A 13,898-nucleotide genomic window follows, 5' to 3' on the forward strand; every position below is an offset into this window, starting at 1 on the left:
AAGAATAAAGGTGTCTGCAGGCTCAGGGAGTTCAGCACGTTGCCTATGTTCTGGCTGGGCTTTCACACCTTTTTTTCAGAACCGTGATGACTAGGACCCAGTTAGCTGAATTTCTGATATAATCACATGTTAGAGTCCAGGTGAAAGGTATGTGATGTCTGTCTGCAGCTTAGCTGAAGTGCCTGTCCCATTCTGAGCGCTGTTATAAACCCCTTACTGTAAAGCAAAGCAGCCTGTGCGGGAGCTCAAGCTGGAGTTGGTTTAAATTTCTCCCCCCCACCCCAAGTCTTATCTCTGCAAAATGAGAGTGTACAATCTTTCGTTGCTCTTTTAATTTCAGAGTTATTGGCAAACTAATCAATGCTGTCATAGCTGCACTTGACCCTTTTAATGTCTATCACAGATGCGTGCTTCCTCTTGCCAGTTGAAATAACACATTAATTATTCCATGGGTGCTGTGTGATGAGGACCTCTGCATAATGATCCCTCATCTTCTGTTCTGATGCATGGCCTTTGTCAGCAAGTGAAGCAATAGATTAAGAATGTGACCTTGGGTCCACTTAGGGAATTTGTTATCTTTCTTAGAGCCACCGACCTTCCTGTGATGAACTCGAAGGTGCTGTGTAGCTCCGATGGCATCAGGTGGAGGTTGAAGTTCCTAGTCAGAGCACAAACGTGCAGAAATAGTAGAATTTATCATGGGGTAGTTAAATGGAAGTGGCTAAGTGCTGAAGAGTTAACTGTGTTCTCTTGGAACTGTCTGCTCCCTGCCTCATGATTAGAAATTGAATCCCAACCTTTATTTTAACTGTTAGTACTCTTACCTACAGTTCTTTGTTTCCTTTTCCCTGCACTCTTTCCCCCTTTCTGTCTTGGCTGAAGACCTGATGTGCTGTTTTCTGACTAAGAAACGCTTAAAGCTTGTTTTCTACAGGATTCTTGCACCGAATCAGTGAAATGGGAAAATGTTTTTTCATGAGCACTGTTCTGTATCCAACCTGCTTCTCCTCCAGGAAAACAGATTCTGGTTCTCTGACAACTCCACATCTTCAGCTGGGTAGTATGCCTTCGCTGTCCCTGTCTGCCCTTCAGAGTTAGTGCAAACTCTCCCAAACAGGCCAAAATGTCCTACAGAGTCCATGTTTAGAACATATCTGTGATTGCATCTTTGCTGTCACTGTTCCCTCCTTTTCCTAAAGAAAGGAAACTTTATTATAAAGGTTGTTAACTATTTGGAAGAACTTCAACAACCCCCAAAAAACAACAACAACAACAACAAAAAACCCACAAACCAAAGAATATAGGATCAAAAAGAATGCCTGATGGGGCTTGGATACCCCTGAGAGAGGCAGCCCACCAGCTCTAGGATGAGGAGCTGCATAGCAGAGATGGGAACAAGAGGCTGGAGGAGCAACTCAGAACTGCAAAACTGAGCACTGATGTGTTCATCAGCACTGAAGTTCTGGGGTTATCTGTCTTTTGTATTTATCTAGGTGTCTACACCTTGTAGGTGGTTACAACTGTCTTAAGAAAAGCATATCCTTCTTTGAACACCTCTTCACTTCTAATCATCTGCTTGCGATCTGCCTTAATTCAGTCTTGATGCCAGGCTCGCGATGACTAACCATAGCCACGAGAAAGTTTAAACAGTCTAGAAATGTAAACTTAGAGGTATCAGAGTAGACTCTGTTAAGGACTTAATTTTAGAAATCATCTTGTCAGGCAATCTTTAGAACTGCATGCTGATTGCTTTTTTATTTTAGGCTTGAATATGAAACCGGTGATAGCAATAGTGTTTTGCTGTTTGACAGGGACTACAAAACTTTTGGGGAAAATGGAGCTGTGGAACAAAATGTCTGATGGGTTCTGCATACGTGACTTCAATTTGCTCGTTGAAATTGGGCAACACAATACAGAGTTGTCTGAAATAATCCTTCCCTATTCTTCAGAGAGAAGGAAAGGGAGAAAAAACAAAACCAGTGGATGGTGTTGGCTGAGGTTTTTGTTTAGCATAGCTTTCTAGTCTTCTACTGCGACTATAAGTGGTCTCCAAGAATTAACTGGACTTGTTAGCAGTTAATGGTCGAGTTTAGGATTTGAGAGAGGGTAGCAGTGTTACTGGAGAGCCAGAGAACATTCAGCTGTCTTCACATTTCAGCTTTCTTCTTGTCTTTATGTTAAACATTGTGCTGTCAGAAGAGGAGGATGACTGAAGGGAATCTAGTTTTAAGCTGTTGCTGTGTTTTACATTCATTAGGAGCACATCCACAGGGACAAGTGCTCGGGAGAACTGATTGCTAGCTGTAAGTCAGAGGACTGAAAAAGGGATGTGATATGAAGTAGTGCAGTAACTTTACTTCCAAATGAGCAGCAGGGAATGCTGTAAAAGCCTTTCCAGGGAAGATGTAAAACCAGGGGAGGAAGTTCACAAGCTGCTAGAATTGTCAATGTACTTCTCCTGCAAAGGGTAATTAAGAATTGCTCTGTTTTAGGCTCTCTGTGTAGCTGAAGGCTGGGATTATGTGTAGGGTAGGAGTGTAGGCTGTCCTTGGAGCACTTCATTTTATCGATTTACTCTGGTTGTTGGTGTGCGGCAGCTTAGGAGGATGGAAGCTGACTGCACAACCTTTTGGTTGTAGGGAAGCTAATCCTCAGTGCTGCTTGGTAGTGCTTCCCTTTCGGGAGAAGAGCCCTTCCCTCGGTGTGGTTTGGATAGTAGCACTATGCTGTAAGGCGCCTGCTGTGATAGCACATCTTGAGATCTGGTGTAGGAATTACATGTCACCAGAAATTGTTACTGAGAAGTTAAATTTGCTGCGTTTAAGTGTCTTCTCAAAGCCTGCCTAGATGAATCACTCTGTCCCAAGAGGCTTTGGTGGTGATCCTCGCCCCCGGGGAGTGTGGTGCAGTCTGATAGTTGGTGTGCTGTGAGGAGATCCTATCCTCACTTTTCTCCTCCTCGGGCTGCAGCTTCTGGCACTCAGCTGCTTATTCCTGATAAGTTTTCCTTTTCTGCCCGTAGTGTTCAGCACATTCATGCTCTCCTTCTCTCTCTCATCCAAAGGCATGCCGTAACTCAGACCTTGCTTCCTTTTTCCCCTCAGTAGTGCAGCTGTTTGCAGACCCGAGTTGATGGAGCGAGCACAGAGCAGCGGTCCCGTAGTTCCTGACGTCTGGCAGAAAAGGCATCTGCTGAGATACCAGCCCTACTGAGCAGGGTCCATTTATATCTTCGTGTAGTAGTTTTAAAACAACAATCACAAACAAAAACACACGCACAAAACACAATCCCCCTCCTCCTATTTTAGCAAGCCGGGCCAGAAGCATCTCCCAGGGTGAGCAGAGTTAATCTTCATCATCGTGGCATTGACTGACAACCTGGAGGATGATAATGTGTGATTTTTCCTGGTGAGCGGGGGAGGAGAGTGGAAATTGCAGTTTCGCTGTTAATTGTACTTTAGATGTCATTTGTGACAATTTCATATTGTCTAGACAGATATAGTGGAGCAGTTGCTTCCACAGAGCCTAGTGTTAGCCTGTTATATATCTGGGTAGCAAAAAATGGAGCTGGGGGGGTGCAGCAGGGAGGAGAGTGCAGTAAGCTCCGGAAAAGATTGGGGAGTCAAGCATGATCTACTGAAATCTTTCCAAAGAAGATACAAGCAACGTGTATTTCTGTTCTCTCTTTGCATGTCTGTCAGAAACTGTTAGACATCAGTGGCTAGCACCTCCCTGTAACAGAGCTGCTGCTATTTGTCCACGGATTGTCTTTATTCTACTTACCAGAATTGCTCCTAACCTCAGCGTATATCTTGGCAGGGAACTGGGCTACATTAGACTGAGCTTACTGAAAACATACAGTCTGTGTCTCTTTCAGGACTTAGGGTAGCAAAAGCTATGAATGCAACATAATATGCAGTGTGACTTACTTTAAAAACATTTATTCGCACCTTCCTTAGGGACAGGAGGTTACACTGTCGCCATCACAAATTAGACACTTTATTGATGCTTATAGCAGCGTCCCTTTTATTGAACCCATTTGTCAGTACCCGATGCATTCAGATCTGTAACTTGGACCTCAAGGGCTTAGTCTAGAATGAATTAGTTAATAGATTTTATTCGTGTTCAGTACTCCGGTTTCAGTACAGATTTTGTTATTCGCAGGAGCATGAAGTGCAGAGATCCATCTGGATCTCACGAGATTGCGCGTTGCCTTTTTCGTTTTGTTTTTTGCCTGCTATTATATCTATCGATGCTCACCTGTTGGTTGCCCTTAGTGACTGGAGAGGGCACAGTTGTAGGATAATTAAGAATCAATAGTTGCTAGCAGTTTCTTAGCTGAATTACCTTTGTCCACGTGATTTGAATGAGGCCTCACTAAGTGCCTCGTATGTCTTGGTGTGGTGTAGTGCAGCTGTCCTTGGTGTTGGCAGGCTTGGAGGGCTCCACTGGCCAGACCATTTCAGCAGAGACCGTTCAACTCTGGCAGTGTGGTCTGAGAGCGGGTCCTGTGGATGATGCTTCACGGGGTGGAGTTGCAAAGGTTCAGGTAAAATCGTGGGGCTCTGAGGCCTATAGGAAGCTGGTTTCTCTGGATAACTGGCTGTGGAGCATCAGTCTGTGGCTCAGGCAGCTGTTGGTTTGTGCTTTACTTGGTGCTCATTTGAAGTGACACATGCCCTGCAGAGCAAGGTTTTTCAGGTGTTTATTTCAAGGATCAGATGGGGCCTAAACCTGGGGATTGTAGATTTCCTCAAGCCTGATGTTTCAGAGATAAGCAGAGTGCCTTCTGGCACGATGGTACTAGATGCTGTGAGGTGTGCTGTGCTCCTGTTTGCACACCCTTTTGGTGCCCTCTGCTTGGTCTGTGTTTTGATTTCTTTCAGCTTAGCTGCTGGCTGCTTTCTGAGGGTCATCCAGCTAACTCAATGCCCTTTTTGGGCAATTGACAGCGTTTCCAAAGGAGAGAAAAAATATATATAGATGGAGAATACCTGGAAATGCCTTTCTAACAGATCCTGCTGGGCTGTGCAGCATGTGCTGGTCATCTGCCCTTGTGACCCGTTGACTGTGCTGTGTCATTTAGTGGAGAGAGCCCAAAAGGTTGGGAAAGAGGGCGTCATGTGCGTTGTATAAGCCCCAAGACTTGACAGTGACGATGAGTTGGACAGTTGTTTGTGTGCACACATCATCTGGGTGCTGTCGGCTTTGCAGGAAATGGCACCCAGCAGACCACTGGCGTTGTGTGTAGGTTGCTCGTACCCGCAAGGAGACGACTGCTGTTCCCAGGGCTGGGAGCTGACCGGGTTCTGCCAGGATCTGCGTGCTGTGGGAGCTCTTTCTGCCAGATGAAGTCCAGCAGGGGTAGCGCTGCTGAGCTCTACAGCTGGCAGGCATGGGACTGCTGCTAACACAGGGCGAAGCCTGGCTCCTCTGCCATCCTCTAAAACACTGCTCCGTGCTCACCGGCTGTTGGGATACCGGGCAGTGAGTGCTTCACGGGCTGCATGCGGTCTGTGGGATGCCACTTGTCTTGCTGCAGGCTTGGGTCTGACAGAGGAAGGAAACTCCCCTGGTTTTGCTGGTTTGAAGCATCTTTTGCAGAACATAAAACCACCGATGCAGACTGCTAATAGACTGCCCTGCGTTGTCGGAGGGAAGCACTCAAGAAGAGATTGTGCAGGGCTGTTCAGAAGGGTGGCAGCCTCAGCTGGTGCTGGAGTGCTCTGTATAAGCAGCTCTCAAGAGTCTGCTTGACTGTGTTGATGTTGCAGTGCCAGTAACCCAGTCTCTGAACCCTGAGCTGGTGGCTCAGAAAGGGACTGGTTGACTGAACAGGTAGAGTATCTGGTACAGTCGTGCTCAACCATCCACCTCTTTCCCCCAGAAGTAATAATAGCAGTTTATATATAGTGTGAGTGATAGACCTGCAGTCACTACAACCTGTCTTGCAAAACTGTTGTACCATTTGTTCTGGGTTGCCTGCCTTGGCATATATTGACTTCTACACTTAGAGCAGGAGACAGGATTTGGTAGTATGGAAGTATGATAACTTTCTGGGGAGCCGAGGGTTTCCTAATATCTAGCGGTGTTGAAGGTTAGAGCTTTTGACTCAGTAACTTGGGGAATTAATTCATCTCAAAGTTGAGAGATTTAATAACTCTTTTTGGGTAAGACAAATGGTTGCCAAGCAACTTTGTGCCAGGGAGGACAGGATTTCTTCTTTACCTTCTCTAAAGTCCTAGCGCTTTGCAGCAGATGTGTGCTTTTCCAAGTAACTAGAGCCATCTTTTGCTGTTTCCTGTACTCTAGGTTTAAAATGTAAAAGTCAAGGGTTTTATTTACTTATTTTATTCCTGGAATGCAATCCAGATTTGTCTTTTGAGCCTGATGGGGAGGCTACTACTGGGGAAAACGTGTCTCATTTGCATTTGTACTGTATATACCTGAGAAGCATTCTGGCTGGGCTTGTGTTCTCACTATCTTCTCTCTTTTGTGATATTTTGACTTGCTGGCTAGAAATGGGAGGCTGGATGTGGATCTGGTCCATCATCCTGCTTCCTGTGTTGACGCTTGCTGTCCTGCATTGCAAATGCTGCCTGCGAAGGAGGTATATGGGGCTAAGGCTGAGAGACTCAAATGTTTCTTGCCGAGCCTGTGTGGGGGTGAAGAGAACAGATGTGGTGTTGGATCTCTTTGACTTTCAAACCATAACATTTTTAATTTGGGTTACAATGACTGGAAAACAGATTTTATCAGGAGTTTCGAGACAAAAAGACTTGAAAGGGAACTCAGCAGCCTTATAAACTTTGGTAGTTGATTTTTCCACTCTCCGCACCCGCCCAAAATCATCTCTCTTGTAAGTGTTAATGTAATGGCTGCAGCAGGCTTGAATGAGTCAGTCTTGAAACAATGCCATCCTCTGCTTTGTGACGAGAAGCTAGCTAGAGGTGCATGTAGAAGCCGCGGTGGAGGACATGTTCCTGCTATATACTTTGATTCTGCTGCCTTCATGACTCAGACTCGCTTCTCGTGTATTCAAGCTGTCTGGCTGCATTTGCATACATTTGCTTCTTGAGTGAATATTTGGTATCTCTCCCTGTGACTGATTAAGATGCAGAGGAAATGAACACTTCTGTGTCCAAAAACCTCTCTTTCTGAGCCTTGAGACTAAGATTGAATGTTTTGCCATGAATATATGCCAGCAGTGTCCTTAGTGTCTCCATACCAAGCTGTGTTCTTTGCCCCATGCTCCTTGGCCCATTCCATATGTGGCCACCTTTGAGTAGGTACGAATTTGACAGATGGCCAATGCAGCGTTAGTGTTTATGGACCTGGCAAACTGGGGTAGCTTATCTCCAAAGGAAAAGTAACATCTGCATTTTTCCCTTGAAATTTGGAAGCGGGTTTGGGACCACTCTTCTTGCTCGAGGTATTCTTTCTCTTTTATAGTGAGAATATTACACTTTGTATAGCTATGTGACAAAAACACTTATGCCATCAGTCAGTGGTTTAGTATGTTGCAGAATTCTCTGCACCAATGATAGAAATAGTTTTAAGAGGCTTCAGCAAGTAGGACATAAATAGGAGGGATGCTCCTGGATGGTCTCTGACTTAGTCATTTGTTTTTTTCTTTATAGGAGGTTGCTGGAGTCTTCCCTCATTTCATTATCTCGCTACGATGGAGCAGGGTCCCGGGAACATCCAATCTACCCAGATCCAGCCAGGTAAGAGCTAAATGCAATTTAAAGGCATTTTAGTTTCATAGACAAAAGCATTACTTTGGTCTAACTCCCTGAATCTTTTGGCAATGGTCCTAGTATTGGGCCCATCCTCTTCTCAGTGACTTGCGTAAGGGCAAAAGAGCAAACCAAATGAAAAGATGTCATTAGGTCTTGAGGAGAATGAGGAAAAGAAGAAATTGCTGTTGAAGTAAGCGCATAAAAATTCCTGAAATCATTTGGGATGGAGAACACTAGGTGGCAAGCAGGTCCAATAGTAGAAATGAGATGATACCAATACATTTGAAATATTTTCTCAAGGCAAAAACGAAGGAAAAAAGAAAAAGCCTATTAGGGAGTAAGGGTGACTGCAGTAAAGGCAGTTAAGAGCTGGTACGAGCAAACAATGTGCTTGGAAGAATGGAATGTCTCCATAACTGTGTAAGTATGAGAAAGCATAACCAGGATGTGAAGTATACTTAACTAAGAATGAATTACTGACAATTATTTCTGAAGAGTCATGAATCATTGACATTAGACATAGGAACACCTGTAGTGCTGCTTAACCTCCAGAAGAGGTGGGAGTATTTCAGAGGACTAGAAAAAGCAAACATGGCAGAGTTATCAAAAATGGAAAGGAGTGATCTTTGCAGTTACCACTTAATGTATTAAGAAAACAACAGATGGGATAATATGACCTACAGACTCTGTCAGAAAAGATGATAGAATCGTGAACAGCAAGCAGCTTTGGAGGCTTTCAAAGACTAAGTTATGACAACAAGCTTTCTTTAGATGGGTTTAACAAAGGTATAAACGAGGAAAATTCAGTAAGTTTTAAATATATCTAATTTAGGCTCTTAAGGAACCTCTGGCATAATTACATGATTTGAAGGTTACTAGGATTTATCATAAGAGCAATACAAGAACAATGTATCAAAACTAAATATCGAAGTTGTTGATGGAGGTGCTTTTTTCCCTCTTGTTCTTTTCTATATTGACAGCAACATACATTTTTATACAGACAGTACTCTAAGTACAAGTTCTCAAATAAGAGGTGATGTTGCAAACTGGCCACGCAATATCATTATGCTATTAAATGACTCTTTGACTATCTCTGTAAATAAATCCTTGCAGAGGAGAAATGTTATATTAGGCTTTTTTTCCATCTGTTATGAAGAAATTTACTCTGTAAAGATAATTGAAAGGTTTAGGAAGGATATAAAGCTGTCTGGAGTGAGGTGTAAGTAAGGTGGAGTGTGTTTCCCATATATGAGGTCACTGGAAGACCTACCTAGGTTACTACAGAATGTCTTGGTAACCAAATGTCAGAATAATGCTGATAAATGTAAAAAGCTTTCTAGTTGGCAATTGATTAAATGATAGAGGGACAAACTCATTTACCCAGAGAGATAAAAATATTTTACAAAGGTCAGTTAAAGGATATTACTGCATTCAAGTCAATTTATGAATGCTAAGAGCTGTTAGATGTCTGGAAGTGCATCATTTCTTATATTCTGGAATGCATAATCCAAAATAGGCAGATTTCTCGAGATTGTAAGAAGTGGTTTTGGCTCTCTGGGAACTACATTTTGAAAAGGAAAAAAATAAGAGCCTGCCTAGATTACTGAATCTTTTTTCCCCTCTGTCAGACCTCTCCCATAGTGAAGCTCAATAAAGTGTATGAGAAAAGATCCCTGTCTGAGACATTTCCTAGTATAAGGAGGAGCATTGTCAAAAGTATTTTTCTACCTGAAGCTATTTTTGAACTGATATGGCACTCTTCACGTTCAAGTTCAATCTTTTTTTTTTTTTTTTTTTTTTAAATCTTATAGAAGGTATAGTAACTTGAATTTCAAAGGAGCTTTGGAAGAGCAGTCCAGTGTTGAAACTTCATCTAAGAGGCTTAATTTGTTCCACTCAGTGTCACTTTGTCTTTTTCAGAGGATGAGGTACATGATGTTAATTGGCATGAACTAGAAATTTTAGTGGGGTAAGATCAGAGTCTTCCTCCACAAATCTTGTTGGTGTGTGAGACTAGTAGGGTCTTTTTAATTGTCCCTTGACCTTGTTAGAAATTGGCAGGGGATGGGTGTATAAAATTAAATGGATGTTTCTCCATTTGAGTTTTCCGTAGCATCACGAATTTGTAACAGGGAAGTTCAAACTTCCAGATATTCTTCAGTAACAAAGTGGAAAAAGTGAAACAAAGGTGAAACGAACTCTCTCTATCTCCTTAGGACCAAATATCCGTAAGACCAAGCTGTCTCAGTGGATTTTTTTTAAATTCCCATCCATGCTCTGAATATTTTTTTTCAGTCTGTGTGGTAGATGTCTCTGCATCTCCAGTGTGTAATGGTTCTATGTTTGAATAGCCTAGGTCAGGAGTGAGGCACAGAGAACGTTTTTGAAGTTCCCTTGGGTTTTGAATGAATATTCTGCTGTAGACTGCTGCAGCCTTTCTCAGTGGCCTTGCTGAACTTCTCTAAGGATGGCTTGGCTGTTAGGTCATTCTCCACAGCTTCAGGATATACTAAGCTCAGAAAACAAGCTGCAGATGAATCAAATAGAGCTGGTATCAACGGAACATCTATATATATAGATAGATTATTTTTTTAAATAGAGATACTCAGAAATATGCTCTCAGACTATATATGTAAAGCAGCACAGGAACGGTTGTTAGATACATCTCTAGAAAAATCGAAGCTGTTAAAATAGTTCCTGGGAAAGAGATGCTTGGCTTGGGGGGCCTGACTGTTGCCTGAGTTGAAGGCTAAAGAGGAATGGAAGCAACCAAAGGTTGGAGTCTGTTAGCAGCAGTGCCTTCAACTCAAGGGCTAGTGATGTGTATGCTGCTTGAGTGCTCACTGAGGAAATCAGTGTTGCCAGTCAGGTAACTGCTTTAAAACATGTCTGCTGGCCGAGAGACACTTAGAGGTGTGGGCTCTAACAGCGGCAGTGAATATTCTGGCCATCAGCATTGAGGCAGGGTAGCTGAGTGGTGTTGGTACTTGTGAAGTATCTGGGAGCTCGGGGCAGGGCAGCGTGCTGCCCCTGGGTGCAGATAGGGCAGTTCTTGCTGTGGCTGGCCGGGTAACTGGGCGTAGACATCCTTGTTGAAGTTCTTGTGAATTTTAGTTTTCTTTCCCTTGAAAATACTAAAATGGGGAGGGTGAAGAGAAGCAGCCCTTGTTTAAAATTTTTCATACTATCTGTAAATATGTCCAGCCTGTTTGGATTTCTGACTGTATTTGAGGATGCTGCTGTGTAGTAGCTCTTGCTCTAAATGGCATCATGAGTATTGAAGAACGGTATTTGAACTTTACTAATTTAGCAAAATATTTCCTTCAGTTAATTCTCTCTTCCTTCAAGTTCCTCTTCTCGCTGGCCAGCCAGCAGCACTAGGTGCCTGATTAGAGCCCTGTTTCTCACCGACATAGTTGTTGGGTGAGACAGAAGCTGTTTGGTTCTGTTTTTTTGCACGGCAGCCTTTCTCCCACTCAGCGCCTTGTTCTGTGGCTGTCATGTGTGGCAGCCTCGTCTCCTACTCTGAACCATCTGCTTCTGTAAACAGGGTCTAGTCACCTCAGAGACTAGGTTAATTCAGCTCCTGCGGTGCTGTCAAATACAGCCTACTGTCCTGGGCACTCAAACTTGGCTTAAGAATTGCTGGATAAACTTTGTGTGTGTTTTGCCGCAGCTTTAGCAGAAGCACAGGTGAGAAATAAATGAATCAAGTGGTCTGCTGTGACTGGCTTGTGCTTAGCCTGCTGGTAAATGAGCGTCAGTCAGGGGCTGCTGTACACTTGTGTTCAGTAGCTGAATGAACTGAAGAGGTATGTTTAATGTTAAACAGCATTTCTTATGCTGCTTTGCAGCTTTCTCCTCCCTCCAGGACAGCGAAATCTCTTATGTTGGTTCTCAACTCTGATTCTGATTTGTGTTATAACTATATTCCAGAGAGACATCCTGACAAATCCTTTCTTTGGGCTGTGCATACCCAAGCACTCATCTGCAAAGATGAGTTCCTTAGTCCCTTGCTTTGAATATGTTTCTCCCTTGCCCTTTGTATGTTAGCACTTGCACCTTTCTGTGTGTCAGACTTAAGCTTCTTGTCTTACCTTTGGAAATCCTCTTCACTGTCTATCCGTTGTACTTACCATGGGCTGTTGGGAAGCTGAGTCTGGCTTCTGGTCATGCATTATTGCCAGTCTTTGTGGCTTATTCTTTCTTGTTCTTCCCACAAGAATCGCACTGTTTTCTCTTGTGGTGTCCTGCATGACTTCAGAATACTAAATATCTGCAAAACTTCTTCACATCCTTCTGTAAAAAATCTCCCTTGGAGTGCTGTTAACAAAGAAAGAAGTTCCAGTGATTGCACTGCTGGACTGCTGAGAGCACTGCTCATGTCTTCCTGTATTGCCTTGCTTTTCTACCTGTTCGTATTAGACTTGCTTTTTTTGCCATTCACAGAGACTTTGGATTATGCAAAAGGGCAAAGAAGAGAACAGCTTCTCTTTTATATGTGGTGGTCAAGACCAGGTTGGACAAAGCTCGGGGCAGCCTGGTGTAGTTGGTGGCATCCCCCATGGGACTGGAACCAGATGATGTTTAAGGCCCCTTCCAGCCCAGGCTATTCTATGGTTGCAGTAAAGCCTTGCTGGTTTGTGCTTGGCGTATTAAGTCATCAGGGGAATAAAGAGAAATGCAACGTTTGTGTAGCAAAGTTTTCTACATTATACAAGCATGAGCAGCTTTAACTCATCTAGCAGCGCGTAAAAGGTACAGGAGGCATCCAAAACAAAGTGCACGTGTATGGTTCCCTTTACCACTTCTGGTGCGTGGTGAGTACGTTTAGAGGCCCCATAGCCTGCATTCTGTCTGTAAACTTCCCATGCTGAAGAAATAAGAGACTGGTAGGGTGCAGGGAGCTTACCCTGCAGAAGAGGCATCTCTTAGTCTCTATGCGCTTCTTGTCACCTTCTCTTTTGCTCATGTGCCATGAATATATGGAGGAATGGGAGATAGATTGTATTAATGTTGTTTTGGCTGCAGACAACTATCAAGGACAATCAATCTCTTGAAGAATTAGTATGTCTTTCTCATGCTGCTCTGGGGAGCAGTCTCTCAAAATAGTATTAAATAGTTTTCCATTGAAATATGACTTTGGGGATAGTAGCAGAGCACTTTATCAGACCTGGTATGATTGTTTGCTGCTCATGCTGATGGATGTGAATCTATTCATGTATTACTCCTGGTACATCACCAGAGAGCCAGCACAGTTCTGGAAGGAACAAGTCTTCCATGTTATACAGCAGTCATATTATCAAAAGATAATTATGGAGCTGCATTTTGTTACTGGTTGTAGCATAACACACACTTTGTAGTGGTAGTCACTGTAAAGGTGAATTTATCCTTTCTCTTGGTTCTCATGGCTGACAGCGAGGTCCGTTTTAAAGAGTTTAACTCAAAGGTCTGTTCTGAAGATGAATAGCATTTCTAGAAGGCAGACATTTCACCTCTTGTGTGATTGTAAATATATATATATTTATCTCTATATTAATCCCTGGAATTTGCTGTTCACTTGTTTTTTTTTTTCTTTTTGTTTGTTTAAAGCTGCTCAAATTTTCATCTGTAGATTAAAAAAAAAAAAATCAGGCTGTGCTGCCCATTATCAGTCTCTTGCCCATGGTGCCTTTACAGAAAATGAGATCGGTACTTGCCAGGGTTATGAAAATATAGTCTGGTAACTTGCACCGATTAAAAAAGAACAAAATCAAACGCGTGGAATGTGGGAGCTAGGCATTAATCCACCCATTCCTTTAATATCTAAGCTGTTGGGTTTGTTTGTTTTTGTCTCCCCCTCCCCAGTTAGGTCTCAAGTCTAGCTCAAATAAGGCTGAAGAAATGGTTATTTAAGTATCTGAGGTCTCTGGACTTTAATACTGAGCTCCTGTCTCGCAGACTGTGCTAGAAGTTGTGGATGTGCGTAGGATGGGGAAAAAAACGTGTCTTTACCCATTTAGCACCAAGGAGCTGGGTAATGCTCAGGCATGACAGCTGATGCAAACAAAGGCCAAGTTCTGCTTGTGGAAGGATTAAGAGTTAATTGCAGAGGAAAGTGGGACTCAGGCTTTTAATCACAGTGCTGCTCTTACAACATGTAGTGGATCTAATGAA

At 43.1% G+C, this 13,898-nt stretch overlaps 1 protein-coding gene across 3 annotated transcripts in view; it reads left to right on the plus strand.

The window, feature by feature from the left end:
* Positions 1–13,898, plus strand: part of AMBRA1 (autophagy and beclin 1 regulator 1) — a 129,455-nt gene that overhangs the window by 23,792 nt on the left and 91,765 nt on the right. For all 3 annotated transcript variants that reach the window (XM_068683764.1, XM_068683766.1, XM_068683765.1), the window contains exon 8: positions 7,641–7,727. In XM_068683764.1, coding sequence (XP_068539865.1) covers positions 7,641–7,727 — 87 coding nt within the window. The remainder of the gene's footprint in view (positions 1–7,640; positions 7,728–13,898) is intronic.

The sequence above is a fragment of the Anas acuta genome, chromosome 5, assembly GCF_963932015.1.
Source record: "Anas acuta chromosome 5, bAnaAcu1.1, whole genome shotgun sequence".
Taxonomy (NCBI): domain Eukaryota; kingdom Metazoa; phylum Chordata; class Aves; order Anseriformes; family Anatidae; genus Anas; species Anas acuta.